This window comes from Somniosus microcephalus, chromosome 1, assembly GCF_052327205.1.
Source record: "Somniosus microcephalus isolate GS21.2 chromosome 1, FLI_Smic_1.0, whole genome shotgun sequence".
Classification (NCBI taxonomy): domain Eukaryota; kingdom Metazoa; phylum Chordata; class Chondrichthyes; order Squaliformes; family Somniosidae; genus Somniosus; species Somniosus microcephalus.
In genome coordinates, this window is record NC_140987.1 from 125,297,173 (window position 1) to 125,316,999 (window position 19,827).

Below are 19,827 nucleotides of genomic sequence, written 5' to 3' on the forward strand. Positions count from 1 at the left end.
TCTCAACACTACCATAAATCAACAAACAAGCAAATAAAAATCAGAATTTGAAGTTCTGTGGGGAAAGAGCCGGCGAGTGGGACTAATTGGATAGCTCTTTCAAAGAGTCGGATCAGGCACGATGGGCCAACTGGCCTCCTTCTGAATTGCAGCATTATTGAATTTCTGGACCACCAAATGAGTCCTAATCCAGTTTGCTTTGGTAGGACAATCACCTATTGTAACAAAAGCTCTAGCATGAGTGCAGGATGGTCATAAAAATAATCAGGGTATAAGTGTGATTGACATAAAACTGGCAGAGACTAGAAAAACAATCAAGGGATTAGCCAGAGTGGTATCAATAATGTAGAGTGAGAGGGATTAACAATGGACTGATAATCAGGAACAAAACCAAATGAGCCCAAAAGAAATCAAGTTCTGAGTAAAACATAGTGCAGAACACCGTCAAGGTTGAACACACTAGAGGACTTCCCGCTAAATAACAGACCAGAATGTCTCAGGTTTGATTCATATTCCCATTCTCTGCTAGCAGCAAGATCAACTTTTGTCAGCTGTGGTTCAGTGGGTAGCATTTTTACCTCTGAATCAGAAGGTTGTGGGTTCAAGTCCCACGCCAGAGACTTGAGCACAAAAATCTAGGCTGACATTCCAGTGCAGTGCTGAGGAATGCTGCACTGTTGCAGGTGCCATCTTTCGGATGAGACGTTAAACCAAAGCCCTGTCTGCTCTCTCAGGTGGATGTTAAAGATCCTATCCTATGGCACTATTTCGAAGAAGAGCAGGAGAGTTATCCCCAGTGTCCTGCCCAATATTTATCCCTCAAATCAACAGTTAAAAAAAATCTGGTCATTATCACGTTACTGTTTATGGGAGCTTGCTGTGCGCAAATAGGCTGCCTCGTTTCCTATATTACAACAGTGACTACACTTCAAAAGTACTGCAATGGCTGTAAAGCACTTTGGGATGTCCGGAGGTCATGAAAGGCGTTGTATAAATGCAAGTCTTTCTTTGTCATTGTGTCCAGTTTTGGGCACGCCTGCCTTTAGGAAGGCTGGTAAGGTTATGGACAGAGTACAAAACAGATTCGCAAAGATAATATCAGTGAGGAGAGGATGGAGGATCTGGGACGTTTTCCATTAGAGATGTTATAATAGGTTTTGATAAGGCAAACAGGGAAAATCTAATTCTACTGGTCAGTGAATTGCTAACTGGAGAGCATAAATTTAAGATCACCAAAATAATTAAAAGAAAGGTTAGGAGAAACTTGTTTTACAGAGCAAATGCCCAACCAAAATAAAAGAATAGCTTGATAAAAGGTTAACAGACAAGTAATTGAAAAAGAAAAATTTAAAAATGGATAGCGAAAGGGCAGGGAAATAGATCTAAATGGATAGCTCAAGCACTCAGAGCCAGCACAGGTACAATAGGCAGTATACCCTCCTTCTGTGCTGGTAATTTCTATGATTCGAGTGTTCTCATATCTGCTGAAACATTAAAGACTCTTATCAAACTACAGGATGAAGTCTAGCCTGCTTGAAGTTTAACAATGAAGAAATTGAAAATATTAAAAAATTGTTTATTTTTCAGAAGTTAAACGTATACATGTATTTTTCATATGATTAAAAAAAATCTTCCAAATCTGTAACGCAAGAGCACACAGCAAAAAAGTCTCAAAATCAGGTTGTTTAATTATCTAACACAATCCTTTCTTCATGTACACGACGTTCTAAATCCTGCAGATCTTCTACACTTACTTCGTGGAGAGTCAAAACTCTAGTAGTAATAGCTGGGTTAAATTCAATTGTCATTAGACAACAAAGGTCCACTAACTCCTTCTGGCATTTCTGCAGCCCCGCAGTTACCTCTTGCTGCCGGTTCGGACATTTTATTGTGACTCTCATTTCTGCCACTGAGAAGCCAATCATGCTTCTCAAAATATCATCACTAAGTTCTACATCCATGTAGGCAGTACCATCTGATATTCTAGCTTTAATACTCCACAGACCACCATTACTTGTGAGTTTGTCCAGTAAAGTAACAATGAAGCCTTTGATTTGTACCACAGTTATTACATCAGGTTTCTTATCTAAGAGAATATTTAGGTATGTAAACGGTGGAGAATTCAATTCTACAGAACCATTGTTGGATTTTCTTCCATTTATATTGCTTATTTTCACACAGGCTTGATGAGAACGACCTCCATTGTTGGAAGAGCTTGGAATTACTTCAGACATAGCGCACATATTTTCAGGACTGGTGACACGCGTCGGTCTACTGTCAAAGGGCTCATACGGCACTAAAGATTTAAGCTGCTTACTTTCCAGCTCCATAGTGAGAATATTTGTATTATTTCTTCTTTCAACAGAGTTAATGCCTGTCTTGTTGAGGGAATTGTGAGATTCTTGAGCATTTAAGTTACTTAGCATGGAACTTGGCCCTGCATTTTCAGTATATATGCCACTTCCAAAAAGTTTAGCTTGGCTTTGTAATCTATAGCCAGAAGTGTTATCAGCAGCTTTTACATTTTGCTCTTGGAATGGACTGGATCTGGTGTTTGCTGCTACTGCAGCAACAGGCTTCATATTACTTCTCTGCGGTTCCTCTACTAAGGATGAAAGAGATTTTGGGGACTGGCTCATTGCTGCATTGAGTTCAATTTCTGCATTCCTTTCACCCTGCAAGAACAAATCGTCATCCAGTTCACCCAAGGGAAACTCGTCAAAGTCTTCATCGTTAGAATCGAATATTTCTCTATTTTCACTTTGAAATTCTCTAGACATTTGTGGAGTCTGGAACTCCATACTTTGCCATCTGCTACCTAGAGCACTGGTTGGAGGCTGTGTGCAACTCAAGATACTGCTTGAAGTGCCAATTTTACTACCATACCCACTTTCAGAATCCATCCTGGGATCTAAAAACAGATCATCTTCATCAAAACCAGCCAACAGCTCATCATCTGAAGGTCCCAAAAACGGAGGCATCCCATCAGTCTTTTCAGCTGCATTTTGATTATTATTCACTCGAGTTACAGCAGCGTCATCTGGTTCTCCAATTAACCTTGCAAGTATTCTCTCTTGGGAGTTTTCTTCCACAAGGGACTCCACTTCACCCCCAAGCACCCTCACATTTTCAGCTTTAAGCAGCAGAAGTCCTAACCGGCAGGCAATATTACCCAGCAACAGGATTTTTGTGCCCGGTGAAAGGCTGCTATGAAGAGCAGGAATAGGCTGGTACTCCATACCTTGGAGCTCCTGGACTCCATCTGTTAATTGCAGCATCAACATTCGGGTTGGTTTTGCTTCCCAAGACCGCTGGGATATTTGTGTTGATGTCACTTGTTCATTAGTGGTGTCCTTTCCCCTGATTTTTTGCAGCTGGCTGTACGCAGCTTGACTGACATCAACTAATGAATCAATCTGCAAGCAGTAAAATCCACTGAGCTCATTCTTGTGCGTTTCTGAGATTCCATCTGGCAAAATTCGGTGCTCCAGATCTCGGAGGTCAGTAAGAAGCCATTGCTCAAAAACTTGTTTGTTGATGTGTGCCTGTGTTAAAGCAGCACCTTGGTTCTCCTGTTGAATCCACTCCAAACATGCTTGAAGCCAATGTGAAGGAACTTTGAGGTGCCATGTTGCTTCCAGCCAAGTTTCTACTCTTGCAGAAATCATTTAAATTTTCTAAGTTTCATTTAATGGTCTTAAACGCCGTAATGAAACCTAAAGAATCACAGAAAAATATATTTACATTGTTTTTACTATTAGTTGCTGTATTTTAATGCCCTATTCATAGGTATTTGGTCTTCAGTCTAGCATGCTTTGTAAAGTCAATGCTCATAGTAGCCTACAGAGCCACGTAACTTGAGAACATTTATTTGACAGCCTGAAATGGAAACATGCCCAAAACGCATCTGCCCATATCCTGTCTCCATACTAAACATTACAATGGTGACTGCATGTCAAAAGTACTTCATTGGCTGTAAAGTGTTTGGGGCATCTTGAGGTCAGACTCATGAAAGGTGGTATATAAATGCAAGTTCTTTCTTTTAAATCTCATTTGCACCATCCTTGCTGATATATATTAGCTAATATATATGTTCCCACCACATTGAATTTAAATTCCTTGGCCTCACTCAAATTACTCGTTTCACACCACAAGCTTTGTAACCTTTCAAAGTTTAAAAAATTATCTTTTAAATTAAGTTTTCAAACGCCTCTCCCTCCATGGCACAGTGTCTGTCCCTTTATTGGATTTGGTCATTTTAGAGTCAAAGAGTTATACAGCATAGAAAGAGGCCCTTCGGCCCATCGCGGCCACCAAGCCCTGTCTAATCTAATCCCATTTTCCAGCATTTGGTCCGTAGCCTTGTATGCTATGGCATTTCAAGTGCTCATCCAAATGCTTCTTGAATGTTGTGAGGGTTCCTGCCTCTACAACCCTTTCAGGCAGTGAGTTCCAGATTCCAACCACCCTCGGTGAAAAAGTTTTTCCTCAAATCCCCTCTAAACCTCCTGCCCCTTACCTTGAATCTATGCCCCCTTGTTATTGACCCCTCTACTAAGGGGAAAAGTTCCTTTCTATCTACCCTATCTATGCCCCTCATAATTTTGTACACCTCAATCAGGTCCCCCTCAGCCTTCTCTGCTCCAAGGAAAACAACCCCAGCCTGTCCAGTCTTTCTTCATAGCTGAAGCACTCCAGCCCAGGTAACATCCTGGTAAATCTCCTCTGCACCCTCTCCAAAGCAATCACATCCTTCCTATAGTGTGGCGACCAGAACTGCACACAGTACTCCAGCTGTGGCCTTACCAGCATTTTGTACAGCTCCATCATAACCTCCCTGCTCTTATATTCTATGCCTCGACTAATGAAGGCAAGTATCCCATATGCCTTTTTAACCACCTTATCCACCTGTTCTGCTGCCTTCAGGGATCTATGTACATGCACACCAAGGTCCCTCTGATCCTCTGTCTTTCCTAAGGTCTTACCATTCATTGTGTATTCCCTTGCCTTGTTAGTCCCTGCGGCATCTTCGGACATTTTCAACACGCTGTTGTGTAATCATCAGTGTCGCACCAAAATGATATTTTACAATGAGATAGTCCCAATTTTAACATCTCTCCTGTCTTGATGGACCACTACAGAACCGCCTAATTCATATTTTTTTTTTTTAATATTACTCATTTCAATTTGAGTAAAACTTTACTCTTTCAGGGCATTTCACTTTTTCTGCTATTCCTGTTAACAGATTTGCAGGCATGGTCTAATACCCCCCTCGATAGCTGGGCTGAGGGGTTGATACAAAAACAGGTCCATAAGGGAGAACAACTCTGTTGCACATATCCTGTCACACTCCCACATTATCCCACTCACCCATCACTCCTGAACTTACTAGCCTATTGGGATAGATTTTGTTTTTTTTTAAACTCTTTGGTCATTAAGCATCGCCTGGGCAGAAAGGAAAATATTGCGGGTGATGGCAGGATCGCACATCCCTTACAGAACCTATCCGAATTTCAATCTAAGAAAAATCAGACGGATTCCATTACCAAAGTGCAATACTCCTGGCATGATTTTCCTTTCAGCTTTCTGTACATGCAATGCTTGCTGTCTGGCAGTAAAGATGAAACTCTACCCCATGGCATCTCCCAGTCCCATAATGTATTCAATTCAAAATCCTTACACTCTACTGCAAGACCCTCCATGACCTTGCCCCATACCTAATGCTGCAATCTCGTCCAATTTCATACTACTTCCAGTATTGTTCCAGCTGTTGCCAGTGACATTTAAATACAAACCACCAACACTTTCAAAAGTTCAGGTCCCGTGTATTTTTAAGAAAGTCGGTTAATTGATCATATGGTGCATCAAAAATTTTATAAATATTTTCACAACACGCAGATCTTAATAACAAACGTTATAAAACCTAATGATACAAGGAACAAAAGCAAAATACTGTGGATGCTAGGAATCTGAAAAAGAAACAGATGTTGCCTGACATTTTGTTTTCATATAGGGAGCTAGTTTCAAAAAGAAGCCAATTAAGAAAATGCACTTTTAAAAAGATGTGGTAGTAGCTGACGGCCGTAGAATGCACTGCACCTATGCTGTATGTTTAGAACACGCCACTCTAGGTACCATTATAATTTGCAGTGGAAAGTATTTAAACCCACATTGCGATACAACCTGCTGGATCTCATATCCATTTATTAAAGGCCCAGTGAGTAAAGCTTCATTAGACTAAAGCCACATTCGCGCAGTATTTTCCTATCCTGCTTTAACGGTCAATACTAACCAGATACTAAAATTCCCACCAATGTATATCAGTTTACGGTACCCGACTCCCGTCCCCTGACTGTGGCTCCTTCTTCCATTTGCAGCAACTGCATTTTTCCAGAACGTAAGAAATTTGCGCGCCAACCACACGACGCGTCCAAATATCGCGATATCGCACAAGTCTTCACCGTTTGTTCGTTGTTTAAGAATGGTTTGTTCTTCACAAAAAATATACAAAATAAAAACTACAGTAGACGATATTTCTTAATGTCAGCATGATAATGAGCAGTTTAAAAAAAAATCACGCAAAGAATCTCAGAAGGAAGCATGTATTTATTATATATATAATAAATTATAAAAAGATAACGACGACAGTGCGGCCTCTGTGACGTTTTTGATTGACACGCACATTGACGAATGGTAACGAGACATGTCTCCGGTTACGTCATCGGTTTGTGGGCAGGATTCGGTTCTGGACCAATCAGCTGGTGAGCGCGGGGAGGTGGGCGGTGCATGCGCACGCTGGCGCTTGTGGGTAAAACGCTCGCCGCCACACCAGAGCGATCCATTTTGCTTCGCTTGTGTTTAAAGCTAAGCTCGGATCGTCTACGCAGCCGTTAGCTTTAGTAAGTATCGGGTCCTATTTGCCCACCGTACTCGAATTGTTCGTGCTTTTTAAAAATGTTGCGCTCATAGTCGACAGAAGGGAAGAAATATTAAGTTTTTTTTTAAAAAAAAATGTGCCAAGCTCTATTGTAAGGCGCGCGTTTCGTCGATGCTGTGGAAGTTGGGAGACGGATGTGGAAGACATTTTTATTTGACCGATCTCTTATTTTCTCGGCTACTTGGAATACCGTAAAATCGTGAAAATACAATTTTTTTTTAAATTTTCCAATTCGAATGAACCCACCCACCAAAAAAAAATCTTAGGTAACAATAGCGCGCACCAAGATTGCGGGCCTAGTGCGTGTCGGGTGTGTTGCGGCCTTTATCTGAAGGGCTGCTGTCGTCGTTTGTAGGCTCTTCCCCTTTGTCGAGTCACGGGATAAATGGCGGCAGGGTTTTATCTGCCCTCCCCTCGCTGAAAAGGAAGAGGCGATCGATTGTGAGTCTCTTGCCGTGTGCGCCGCGCCGCCATTTTAGAGACGGTTGTTCTCAAAGAGTGCTGGGTTCTGGACCCCCTTCAAGTTTCACCACCTTCTGTTAGCGAGGGGACGAGCGGCGGTCACGTGCCCGCGGCTCGAGCCGAAGCTCAGCCAGCTCGCGCCGGCAATCGTCCGCTCGGCACATTTCGCTGCATCATAGCATCGGCCATTTTAAGGTGGTACAGTACAGGCGGCGGCAGTCGGGGTAGCACATGTATTTCAGCAGGCATTTCTCCCCCATTCCCTCCTGAGACAATGCCTGAAATGGCGGAGGTTCTCGCCGCGGCGTGTTTTTTTTTTCGTTTCCGACTTGGCCGAGTCCTCGTGTTGTTAGAAGCGACTGTTAGGATAACGCCATTAATTTCCTGTCGTGCTGTTTAATAATTGCCATACTTGTATATTGCAGGTTCTGAGGTATTCCCGCTCCGCTTGCTTCGTGGAGGCGCTCGAGTTTAATCCGACACGCGCCTTTAGGGTTTTGTTTCGCGCACGTGTTCCTTCGTATTTAAGATGGGCTTAAATTTACACGTGCCCCCTATTGTGTTAATACCCGATGTGTTCGATAGGTCTGATACTTCGGAAAGGCTGAAATAGGACTTTTAAGGTGCCCATCAGCCTGAGCCGATTCAGCATTAGTGAGTTACTATGACACCCAATGTTGGTTGAAAGCTCTTTTTATTGAGCCTGTGGACGTTTTATGTAACACTTTTTTTTAATCCAAAAAAAGTCCCAATTCCTTGAGGCAAAATGGCCAGCAAGCCAAAGAGGAAAATTAGGTTTACAGGTTAAGTGCATTGTTTGTGCTGATCAGTACAGAGTAGTACAGCATTAGACATCCACGGAACAGTATGATAGGTGAGTGGGCCTTAGTATGGGTTCAGAGTCGGCTGATAGTTTTTGGAGGTCACTGGCGAACAATGCTGGGGGATGAGTTAAGGTTGAGGGCTTGTACAGGATTTGTCCCAACTTTGCCACAGATAAATGCGAAATAGTGCAAGAGATCAATGCGTGATTTTTTTTTTCCACATGGCTGTGACTGACAAATGCAAACCGCGATCATTTTTGATTTTGGTGTTCAGTAGCTTACATGCTCAAGCCACAGTGTCGGTTATTGGCATAAGTCAAATAATTTAACAGGGAAATAATTTGATTGTTGGAAGTGTGCCCCTATTGTACCAGTGTGAAATTGCCACAGTGGTTCTTCTGAGCAAAATTTACAATTTAATGCCAATTAGTGCCTTTTTGCTGTGGAAGAATTGCATGTTGCACACTTCCAGACTTTATCAGTCTAGGCTTATTTAACGTTGGATGATCATGTATTTTCTGATCATTAAGAATTAAGCAATACAAATTGGAGCAAAATGTAAATTTACTGCTAAAATGATAATGTATATTGAGCAAGTGTTCCTGATCAAATATTTTAAGCATTCCAGAGGTGCTGAGTTGAATGGTAGAAATTTTATTTCTTCAAAATTGCTGGATAGTTAACTGATGACTACTGCCACATGGTTCAATGATCACTGCATCGTACATTGAACCTCTAGTTTTTGTACTCCAGCTGGTCCACTTGTGCGAGTGAGGTGTTAATAGGGACTGTGCTAAGCGGTTTCTATGAATTTGTTGCACAAGAAAAGATTGGGTCTCATAATTTGGGCAGGGGAACGAGTATAAATTGAACTGATGGAGCTGAAGTTTTCACTGTGACTTTGGGTCACTTTTACGAGAGGGCTCTTAATTCAAAGTTTCTTAACGTGAATTATCTGCTAATTCAAATTTTTAGCAATAATTTGCTGCTTTGTTGTTGAATTGTACTGTTTGAATAGTTGAATTATTTGGAATAAGCTGTTTTTGTAAAATCCAGGTAAGTATTAATTAGCTGTTATGGCCACAAATAGTTCACTGTCCTTTTGTATTAGTGGATAATTGAGTCACTGGGTTTATACAACAAATGAGTAGTTTCATTTAATTGTAGGAAAAAATTTTGTCTTACAGACTAGCTGCATATCAAGTTTTGCATATTCTTCGCAGCTCTTGACACTTAAAATGGAGACTGATCAGCAAGACATCAAGTATAACAGCCCAGAGACCAACGGTAGTAGTCTTAGCCCTGGTTCTTGTATGTTTTGCTTTTCTTGCATTTCTTATATTGTAATATTTAGCTGCTCCTTTAAGGGCTGTTTGAAAACTGGCACAAGAATATTGCTTAGTTTTTTTAGTGGCCCTCAATGTTTTGTTTGCTTAGATATTTTAATGTTATGAACTTTTTGATCTCGCTGGATTTCTTTTTAATAGATTGATAATGTATACATTTTACTTCATCAGTGTTGTTTTACAGAGCAGTCTTAAACAAAAACCTTATTGGTTTGTCAATGAAGGCTGGGAATGCCACCTCCATGCTCAGTGTGTGTGTGTGTAAGGAGAGGAAATTGGGTAGTGCAAACCCTATAATGGATGGGGTAGAGACCAAAGCATTGCTAACAAATGTGTTTGCCCATTTCAATCACTAAAGGCTATTTCCTCATCTCCCTCTTCCAGTTTAGTCAGTTGGCTGCCCCATCCCATTGCTAACTGTCCCACTCTGTCTCCAAGGTCCTTGAATGTGTGTTATCTCCCAGATCATAACAATCTGTCCTGCAGCTCATTTTACATAATCCAATGAGGTTTCTGCTCCTCCCAACAATTTAAAGGCCCAAAATCGTCACCGGCAACTTTGAGTGCCGTGGTACATTATCCATCCTCAACATGGTTGACTATGCTGTTGTCCTCCAACAACCCCCACCCCATCTCCATGCGATTTCCTTTGCTTGATTCAACTCTTGCCTATCAATTGTAGCCAGAACATCTTTTTCCACCTCTGCCATCACCTTCAGAATCTAAATCATTCTGTTTCTACATGCTGCACCATGGTATCACCCAGAGGCATGTGGTCACAGACCGGTTTTGTCTCAGATCTCCCATGTCAGCCCACCAAAACTTTTGTGTCTTAAGTTCCAGACTTACTCCAGTGCTGACTGCTCACCCTCTTAATAAATTTCAGCTTGTCCAAACTGCCTTCTGCCCTGCACCAGATCCTGCTTGCCCATCAGTCCTGTGCTTGCTGACCTGCATTGGCTCCTGGTTAATTGTGCTTCACATTTAATGATCCTTGTGTTCAAAATGCCTCTGGCCATACGTCCTTGTGATTCCTGCTTTCCCCATCCCAATCTGTTCTCTTACCCCACTCAAATGCCTAGGTCCCATGAGGTGGAAATCCCTCCCTAAAGACTTCCACCCCCCCCCCCCCCCCCTTGTCCTTAAGATCTAGCAAGTTTTTGGTCAGATCTCCTTTGGCTCAGCATTGCTTATTTCTTCACTTCTGTGAAGCAGTATAGCATTTTCAGTGATAAATATGTTTGTCTAATTAGTGAGATGTTCAAGTTTGGTGTAAAGTAGGTTTAAGTAAGATACTGCAGATGTAGGTCAGTCAGCACCCATGAAGAGAACAGGCTATTTAATGTGTTTTGCAGAAGGGTCTGCATCTGAAATTAACTTGTTCTCTCCACAGCTGCTGATTAATTGGTTTCCAGCATTTAGTGCTCAATTCTTGTTGCACTAAAATCTGAATTATCCAATAACTAGAATTGATGGAAAGAAGTGGAAATTTAGTACTTTAAAAGTTAGCAGAATAACTTAAATTAAGCAACTTTGAATAGAGTTCCCAGGAATGATTTGATCACAAATACTGTAATCGCTGTCATGAGCAAATTACATTGTTCAAAGTACATTCTCCAGGTTAGATTATTGAGCCAGTTTTTATGATGCACAGAAGGTAAGTGGGGAAGGGAAGTGGTGAATTGCATAGTTACTGTAGATCATAAGTAAATGTTACCAGGTTGTTGTACCAAATGGGGTGAGAATGAAAAATTGAATTGCCAACTGTTGCTCTAGGGAGATTACTCTGAAACTAGACATAGCTTGCCAAAAACATTTGCATGAAATGAAACTTGATATTTTTTTAAAAACGCACAAAACTTTCAGGCAAACGTCCTGCTGAGGACCATGATGGAGAACAAGCCTTTAAGAGGTCTCGGAATAATGACCAGTGTGTGGAACTACGGCTCCTGTTGCAGAGTAAGGTGAGATTGCTTTTTTGTGGTTTCAAGTAAAGGGTGACTGAGCAGACTTAAATGGGTTAATTTGCTGTACTTGAAGTGTATTTTAAAGAATCTATGAAAATGTAGAAAATAGATGCATTAAGATTTGGTGAAGGTAGCTTAGAGATTGAATTTTTTTTGTTTTTAAGAATGCTGGAGCAGTGATTGGAAAAGGTGGCAAAAATATCAAGTCTTTGCGTACAGACGTGAGTATACATCTATAGTGTAGGTTAAAATTTATTTAGATCTAGCACTTTGTCCAGTAAGTTAATTGTCATGTTGACTAATTCTACAAAAAAAATTTAAGTTGTGAATGTATTGCTAGATAGTCAGTGAAACTATGGACATATTTTAAAATGAGTTAATTATGCTGTTCTGGGAGGACTACGAAAGCCATTTGTAATGAGTATAAACCATATAATCTCTACAATTTATGACTGGGCTGGATCTGAGGAGATGTTATTAAACACTAGGATTCCGTTTTAAATTTATCATAGTCTCGTGTCTTTGTAAGGTGTCCATAATTGTGTAACAATCCTTAATTGCAGCATATTTTTTTGTGAACTAAAATATTAAATGGAGACATTGCAGGTGGCTGGTGCAACAGAGTATCCCAGAGTCAGAACTTAATTTTTTTTTTTAAAGATGTCCATCTGTTCTTCCAACAGCTATACAGATGTACATGAAGGACAAAGACTGCTTTATGTAAAGAAGAATGCTTGATATGAAATTGGGTATAGAACAGTGTTAAATATATGTTTCCATAGATGAAGGGAGGCAATGTTTTGAGAAAATAAAGCTGAACAGAATTGTTAATTAATTTTTATATTAGCCAGCAAAAATAGATGCCCTGTAGCAGTTTAGGTATAATGTTAATAGTTTCATTTAGAAGTATATAATTATTTGATGTACTTATTTCCCTTGTTATAAGGAGAAATACTGTTTAAATTAACTACTGTTGTTTTTTCTAAAAATGCAGTTATGAAGTGCCTCCATTGTTGTAGAGTCTTCAGAAGTCTGTACAGAGGATATATAGAGTGATGAGAATAGATTTTTATAATATCATTCAATTAAAATTTACTCCTTTTCCCCCCTCTTCCCTCTCCTTGTTTTTTTGGCCATTTATCTCCGTTGCCCTTGTACTGGATCGACATGTTCCCTGCGTTGCCCATCATGACGTTGACCCATCTGCCCCTTGAACACCCATCTGAATACCCTGGTTGGCTATGCCCATAATGTGCTCAAATGCCAAATGGGCACCAATACCTGAACTTCACTGAATGCCCTTGCCCAATGCCAACAACCACGAACGCCTTTGTGACCAATGCAGTACAATGCCAGTGTATCAGTCCCAGACAGCAGTGGCCCCGAGCGGTATGTCCCAACAGTTTATGACTCACTGCCTGATTAGAACGAGGAATTGTATCTATATAACCTGAATTTGTTGTTATTAATTAGTAGCCCCTTATAGAAAGTGTACTGTTTTCAAGTTATTTTCTGTCTATTTTCCCCATTAAGTCTTTTGTGGCTGGTCTTTATTACGTGAGTTGCCCACCCAGAGAAATCAACTAATTCATTTTAATGGAAGGAGCACAGCTTCAAGTGTTGCATATTTGCTGCATTGTAAATCATGATTTGTTAAATCTGTCTTTCTTGCACTATCCTTGTGGCCCACCTTGCTCCCCACATTGCCTATTCATAGTCTTACAAGCTAACTTTTGTCACCCTCCACTTTCATTTGTTCTGTCTCATTGTTTTTGTCTTTTTGTTTTTGTATTTGGTTTCTTGCAGGGGCATAGTAGTGCTGTTTCCACAACTAGTTTCTTAACTTTTCTCCAAATTTCTGTCGAACACCTTTTTTAATACTGTTCTCCATGATACTCACATACCTCTTCTGCTTTTTGCCTATGAGAAGGTGTGCCAAAATTGCTAATATATTTCCAGGGGTTTCTCAAATTACTGGTGGTGGGGAAGAATGAATTTTCCACTTTCTGCTCTCAGCTATACATCGTTTTTCTTGCCCACTTAATCTGAGCCCTTCCAGTTACCCATTTTTTTTTCCAAAGCTGTCTTAATTTGAAATGTTAATTAGTTAAATTTGCATGTTTATTAGTAAATATTTATAATGGGGGTTTTACTAAATACTTGTGTAAAAATTTAATTTTAATGTGTATGTATTAAGAATGTTCACATTGTTTCAAAATGCTATGAATGGCTTACTCACTTTGTTTTGTTTCCTTTCTCCTTAAATCAATGGTTAAAAAAAAATTGGCAGCATATTGAGTATAAATGCGGATATTGAAACAATTGGAGATATATTATCGAAGATCATCCCAACTTTGGAAGAGGTGAGCCATGCTCGGGTTTTTAGTAACTAGTTGGGATAATGAAATATGGCCTTGCTCATACTGAGCTATATAATCAACCTAGAATTCTAACTTTAAAATTAGAGTAGGAAGTAAGTAATCCAGTTCAAGAATTTTATACTCTTGTTGTTGAACTTTTGACCCTACAGTACCAACACTATAAAGGAAAGGATTTTGATTGTGAACTAAGAATGCTGGTTCATCAGAGCCAGGCTGGAAGTATCATTGGTGTCAAGGGAGTAAAGATAAAGGAGCTAAGAGAGGTAAGTTGATTTTACCTCTGAACTCTTTTTTTATTTTGCAATTACTGCAAGAAATCTTGATTGATTTGCTCCTGGGAAGTGTGTTTTTTAGCTAGTTAGATAAATGGATGCATGTTCCCTGGAACCCACTGCTGTTGTCAATATACTTAAATGTCTGCCTAGAGCACATGCTGTTGGATTCACTAATGTAAATTTGGCTTTAAAGCTGCCCTGGGTAAGCAGGATGGATGGACTTGCCAATTCTCCTTCAAAAAGTTGTCTTGTGTGAAGAGCTATGACAGCTGGCACATCTTTTATTGTACACCTACCCATAGAGAAGGGCAGGGCTGTGTTTGCACTGCTCCTAACTCTGAAATTCCACTGTACATGGGATACAGCAAGCAAATTAATATTGAACCATCTAAATCTTTTGTTCTGACGAAAGGTCATCGACCTGGAATGTTAACTCTCTTCACAGATGCTGCCTGACCTGAGTTTCTCCAGCATTTTGGTTTTTATTTTAAATCTTTTGTACATTGTTTGATTTCAAAAGCTATTTTGTGCACAAGGAGTAGAGTAGACTGACATTTTCCTCCTTGATTCCAGAGCACACAGACAACTATTAAACTGTTCCAGGAATGTTGTCCTCATTCAACTGATAGAGTAGTTCTGCTTGGTGGAAAGCCTGACAGAGTGGTTGAGTGCATCAAGATTATCCTAGGACTTTTGGCAGAGGTGGGTATTATTTCATCCATCTGCATTTACAACATAGCAACATTTTTTTTAAATTCTACTCTTGTGTAAATTGTTTGGTTTGCTGATTGACCATTTGTAGCATGTCTGAAGGGTGTAATGAGAGGATTACTCTTTATTCCTTGTGTGCTAACAAAGCAACATTGATTTATCTTAAATTTCTGAATATGTAGGACTCATCTTGCTAATTACTATTGGATTTACTGATCCTGCTTTGGAAACTGCATCTCAAAATCTGACCAATGTAAAAAAATGTTTACTTCAAAGGATGTTTTATGCAGCTGCTTAAATTCTTTGTGAGCAGCTAGCAATATAATTGTCTTTTATTGTCTGCAGTCTCCTGTCAAAGGGCGTGCACAGCCATATGATCCGAATTTCTATGATGAAACTTACGATTATGGTGGCTTTACAATGATGTTTGATGACAGAGGAAGACGTCCTGTTCCCTTTCAAATGCGTGGCAGAGGTGGACCCCATCCTCCTTCGCCTGGATATGAGCGCAGGGGTCCCATGGGCCTTCCAAACAGAGGTGGCCGGCCCTTGCCCCCACCCAGAAGAGATGCTTATGATGACATGAGCCCTCCAACTCGTAGGGGTCCACCACCTCTGCCCCGTGCTGGAAGAGGTGGCAGAGGTGGCCGTGTTCTCCCTCCCCCACCTCCACCCAGAGGGTAAGTTTGATACTAAAGTGTTGCCACCAGTAACTTGCAATCTGAAAAGTGACTTCAGGATTGAGGGCCACTGACCAATGTGTTCTCTGGTGTAAAGGTAATCGTATGATTGTAAATTGGTGCAAATTATGAAATTTACAATTTTCTGAACTTGTTTGAATTGTTTGTGGGGTGTATTTAGGGTTCTATTTCTGCAAAAGAGAATTTAAGCACAAATGCTAGCTGTATAAAGTATCAGTGGGAGGTAGAATTACAATGAACAAACATTGCATTCAGAGTGGATACATTGCACTGGTTGATACAGTATCAGTGCATGCTAGGCGCTCACTTACTGGTCCAAAATGGAGTGTGGCTAAGAGGTTGAATTTGAAATGGGGCCCCAAAGCCATGGTTAAGGCTGCAATATCTGCCAAATTTTAATTTCCCAATGGGATTGTCTCAAACGAGCAATTTTTTTCCACCCACACTCTTCTTGGAATAGTAAGGGCTGTTGAGGCTATTCTGGTCAAGATAAATATTGTTGGGTGGGGGTAGTCTCCCTCCCCAGTTTAACTTCAGAGTTGAAAGTTGTTGTCCAACAGCTGTGGGGTAAGAATAATAAGCTAGTAGGAATTTAAATGGAAGTAGAATTGAAGTTCCAGATCTATTTGCTATTTAGACAACAGGCTGTACCATCCTGACTTACCAAAGTAGTCTGGATTTGGTACAGTTGCTGTGTTTACAAATAGCTCCTATTTCATTGTAGTGACCGTGATCGTACTCTCTATGGCAGGAACAGAATAAATGAACGCTACGATGGAATGGTAAGTCTAACTACAGTTTTTCTTCTGTAAAATTTGCATTATTAAAACTAACTTCAGTAACTAATGTGCACCAGCTCCTATGACTAACAAGTAACCAGTACAGATGTATTAAATGTGAGCTTCTGGTCTCAAATTGGACTCCTGCATTTTCATTGCTCTGACATTCTAACAACTGCCTGTAGGTCTTTTTTATGCATTGCTCTACTGACATTCTAATGCCTAGCTTTTGTAGGTCTTGTCATTTGGAAGGCTTGATATCCTGTTTGAATATGGCTAGATATGGAGTTGAGCATGATTGAAGTTTTTTTTACATAATGAAATATTAATGTTCTGCTTTCTCTTGTCCCTTCTGCCCCCCCCCCCCCCCCCCCCTTTGAACAGAGTGGTTCTGGATATGGTAAGTTTGCCTTTAAAATGTGTTCAGTCCTTTGCTTTTCTTAGTGGGAGCTAAGTTCTTAATTCTTGAGTAACTTTTATTTTGGTTTGCAGGTGGCCGTGGTGGATATGGAGATTTGGGAGGCCCAATCATTACTACACAAGTCACAATCCCCAAAGATGTAAGATTTGTTGTTAAAATTAAGATACTGTTTTGTATTTGCTTCCCAAAGCTAGATAAAAGCTTAGTAATGGGATTTGAAGTCAGCCTAGGCTAAAAGTAGTTGGCAAAATAGAGAACAAATCAGCTCAGTGTTTTGACAGGATCATAATTAAACCTGTCAATCTTGTTTGACTTGATTTCAAGGAAGAGCTTTCTCATTATTCTTGCTTTTTAATGAAGTATAAATTGTCTGTATACTTGCTACGGTAGAAACTTTGTATATCCCTCCCTACTAGGTAGTTCTGGCATGTTAGCGCAAGGAGTTACTTGGACACTGTACCATAATTAATGCATTAAAGTTGGACTAAAGGTTTCCTCTAGATTTGCATTGTTACTGCCCTTTGACTCAATAGTTGCACACTTGATTAGGTTAAGAAGTTGAGTCTTCTAGGTCATGACTACAAATGTTACAATACTGAAAGGAAGTGCTGTCTTTCTGATGGGTGTTGATCCAAGTCTTTGCACATTCATCCTTCAACCCAATGGCACATGATTAATTTGTCTACTGTTTGTGGGCTGTTGCTACCTTGTGTCTACATAGGGCAGTGTGCTAAACCTTTGTGTAGAGATTGGTATTTGTACATTTATCAACCAGAATTGAATTTCTGACTTTGTATTTTGTACTTTGCAATAGCTGGCTGGTTCTATAATTGGTAAAGGAGGTCAGAGAATTAAGCAAATCCGTCACGAATCTGGAGCATCCATCAAGATTGATGAACCGCTTGAAGGCTCTGAGGATCGTATCATCACCATTACAGGCACACAGGACCAGATCCAGAATGCACAGTATCTGCTGCAGAATAGGCAAGTAGTAATGGTGTTTTGAACTGTGTAGCAACTGAACTGACTTCCTTTTTTTGCTTGCCCTTTCACTTGCTAGGTAGTGATTACTATTAAGCATGCTTCATTTAAATTTTTGATTGTTCTGAGATATACCTTTTGAACAAATTTTAAACTTGCATTGCAATTAATTACACAAATGGTATCTGCTGTTAAATGTCTGTAAAAATTCCTTTTATGAATCCTAAATGATAGTTTCACCATCACTGGTTTTTAATGTTGTCCAATGAGACTTCATTTAGCTCTAATGTTAAAAATGAGAAGTATAGAAGATCAACTTGATTGTGGTCTGGTTCTGTGTGGAAGACTAGTGATTTTGTTGTTTTTGACAGTTGGATTGACAACAAATCACAGTCTGCCATATAGCGCAGATCATACCTCTCCAGAAAGTTGTGTTCAATCTTTACTTTCAGTAAAAGTTTAATTCTCAAGTTCTGCAACAGCAATCTACCATTTCCTGTTTATCTTAAATAAAAATACAATTCCATGCTGTGCTGTCCTGTTGCATACACAAGCTTTGGTTAACTGAAATTTTAGTGCTGGGTCGAATTGATCTGCACTTGCATCCGAACATTCATTTGAAAAAAAAAAATGTTTGGTCAAATTAGTTTATTTTTTTTTTTACCTGGTTTCTCCCCAGTGCAGCTACAGCAGCCGCTTTGCGCCCTTAAGCTGACCCGTGCGTTCAGATACCGCAGCTCCACACGAGAAAAGGTCAGTTTGGTAGCGAACGTTTTTGTTTGGTGGTGGAAAGGATCAGTTTGGGGAATTGAATTTGGGGGAATTACAATTGGGCGTGCAATATTGCTGATGACCTCTGAAGGCAAAGATTTCCTTTAGAAGTTCAGAATATCAAACTTTCGACCCAGCACTAGTGAATTGTTCTAATTGCATGTATTGAAAGCACAGTTTTCTATATTTAAATGGTTTTGGAAAGTATGTTCTGACCAAACCTAGGTAATGGAATTAAGAGAATTTTGCAAACCTGTTGCAGTAAAGTTCCTCAAGTGCAAAACATCCAATTTGTAAAATGTAAAAGTAGGGGTTGATTTTTGGTGTATTTAATCGGGAAACGGTTTGGGTCAAAGTAAGCTAAGGGACATTTTTATTTATCGTCTGCCTGCATTTTAAGGGCATTACTGGTGTTCAAAAATCTAATTCTGTGCTTTCTTCCACAGTGTGAGGCAGTACTCTGGGCAGTTCTTGTAAAACAAAAAAGCGGAGAAGATTGAAGGAATAAATCGCTGCTTTTTTGTCACTGCTTTTGTTTGAAGAGCCAACATTCCTCTGCTTACATAGATCACACTGGGAGCATAGATCATATTCTGCTTTTCATCATTTGTAATGTTTTAATTAGTGAACCTTAGCACAGCTTAGACAGTTTGAATTTTCCAACAGTGATAAGAGTGGATTCTGGGTTTTACGTTTCGTTCTAAATGTTTAAGTGGTTTATTGTATTGTTTTTCCTGTAACTATGGTAACATTAAGATGTACACTGTTTATGGACAATAGTACTGGTAGTTTAAATGTGCCAGATCCATTCAGTAAATGTGCAGAATGCAATCTTGTTTTGTAAGGAACATTTTATGGTTTTTAAAATAAACTAGGTAAACTAAACTTGTGTATTTTGCTTGAGGATGGCTTATTCCTCATACTGTTGCTAGCTGAGGAGCTGACAGTGAGCATAAGTTGATTTAAATGATTAGCAAGTCAACTGGATGGACACCTATCCCTACTTGGCCCCTTTTTGGGAATGATAGCTGAAATTGCTTCTGCTCAAAGAATTGTCTTCCACTAATTACTCTAATGTTACCCTAGTTTGCTCAAGAACTATCAAATGTCTCCACTGAGATCCTTTAAGCATTTCACTGTAACCTATGCAAATTGCTACTGCTGTGTAAGATGTCTGGAGTATTTGAGTAGCTAAACCTTGAAGTGGACTAGGTATTGATCTAATACAAAAACTTGGACAAGTCTAGTGTCTTGTAATTGGTTAAACTGCC

At 39.9% G+C, this 19,827-nt stretch overlaps 2 protein-coding genes across 8 annotated transcripts; one reads left to right on the forward strand and one right to left on the reverse strand.

Moving 5' to 3' along the window:
* Positions 1–1,562: 1,562 nt before the first annotated feature.
* rmi1 (RMI1, RecQ mediated genome instability 1, homolog (S. cerevisiae)) lies at positions 1,563–6,456 on the reverse strand. The gene is made up of 2 exons (XM_085985270.1): positions 6,293–6,456; positions 1,563–3,716 (listed from the first exon to the last, which is right to left on the reverse strand). Exon 2 carries the CDS (start codon positions 3,666–3,668, stop codon positions 1,686–1,688), a length of 1,983 nt encoding a protein of 660 aa, XP_085841396.1. The 5' UTR covers positions 3,669–3,716; positions 6,293–6,456; the 3' UTR covers positions 1,563–1,685.
* Positions 6,457–6,790: 334 nt separating this feature from the next.
* Positions 6,791–19,441, forward strand: hnrnpk (heterogeneous nuclear ribonucleoprotein K). Of its 7 annotated transcripts, none has more exons than XM_085985299.1 (15): positions 6,791–6,899; positions 9,411–9,534; positions 11,436–11,533; positions 11,701–11,757; positions 12,882–12,925; positions 13,827–13,899; positions 14,067–14,180; positions 14,766–14,894; positions 15,249–15,583; positions 16,329–16,386; positions 16,768–16,783; positions 16,876–16,943; positions 17,619–17,788; positions 18,465–18,538; positions 19,003–19,441. In XM_085985299.1, the coding sequence occupies exons 2-14, from the start codon at positions 9,462–9,464 to the stop codon at positions 18,493–18,495; spliced, it is 1,266 nt and encodes a 421-aa protein (XP_085841425.1). In that variant the 5' UTR covers positions 6,791–6,899; positions 9,411–9,461; the 3' UTR covers positions 18,496–18,538; positions 19,003–19,441. The 7 variants fall into 7 exon arrangements, with proteins under 7 accessions (XP_085841425.1, XP_085841409.1, XP_085841414.1 ...); XM_085985283.1 differs by having other exon boundaries at positions 13,827–13,898; positions 14,057–14,180; XM_085985288.1 differs by having other exon boundaries at positions 13,827–13,898; positions 14,057–14,180; positions 18,470–18,538.
* Positions 19,442–19,827: the final 386 nt, after the last annotated feature.

Excerpts from the sequence above, each read along its gene's own strand:
- hnrnpk (XM_085985283.1), top strand. The coding sequence starts at position 9,462 with ATGGAGACTGATCAGCAAGACATCAAGTATAACAGCCCAGAGACCAAC. Across the intron at positions 13,899-14,056 it reads ATCATCCCAACTTTGGAAGA|GACCCTACAGTACCAACACT; the intron begins GGTGAGCCATGC and ends TGTTGAACTTTT. Across the intron at positions 14,181-14,765 it reads AGATAAAGGAGCTAAGAGAG|AGCACACAGACAACTATTAA; the intron begins GTAAGTTGATTT and ends CCTTGATTCCAG.
- rmi1 (XM_085985270.1), bottom strand. The coding sequence starts at position 3,668 with ATGATTTCTGCAAGAGTAGAAACTTGGCTGGAAGCAACATGGCACCTC.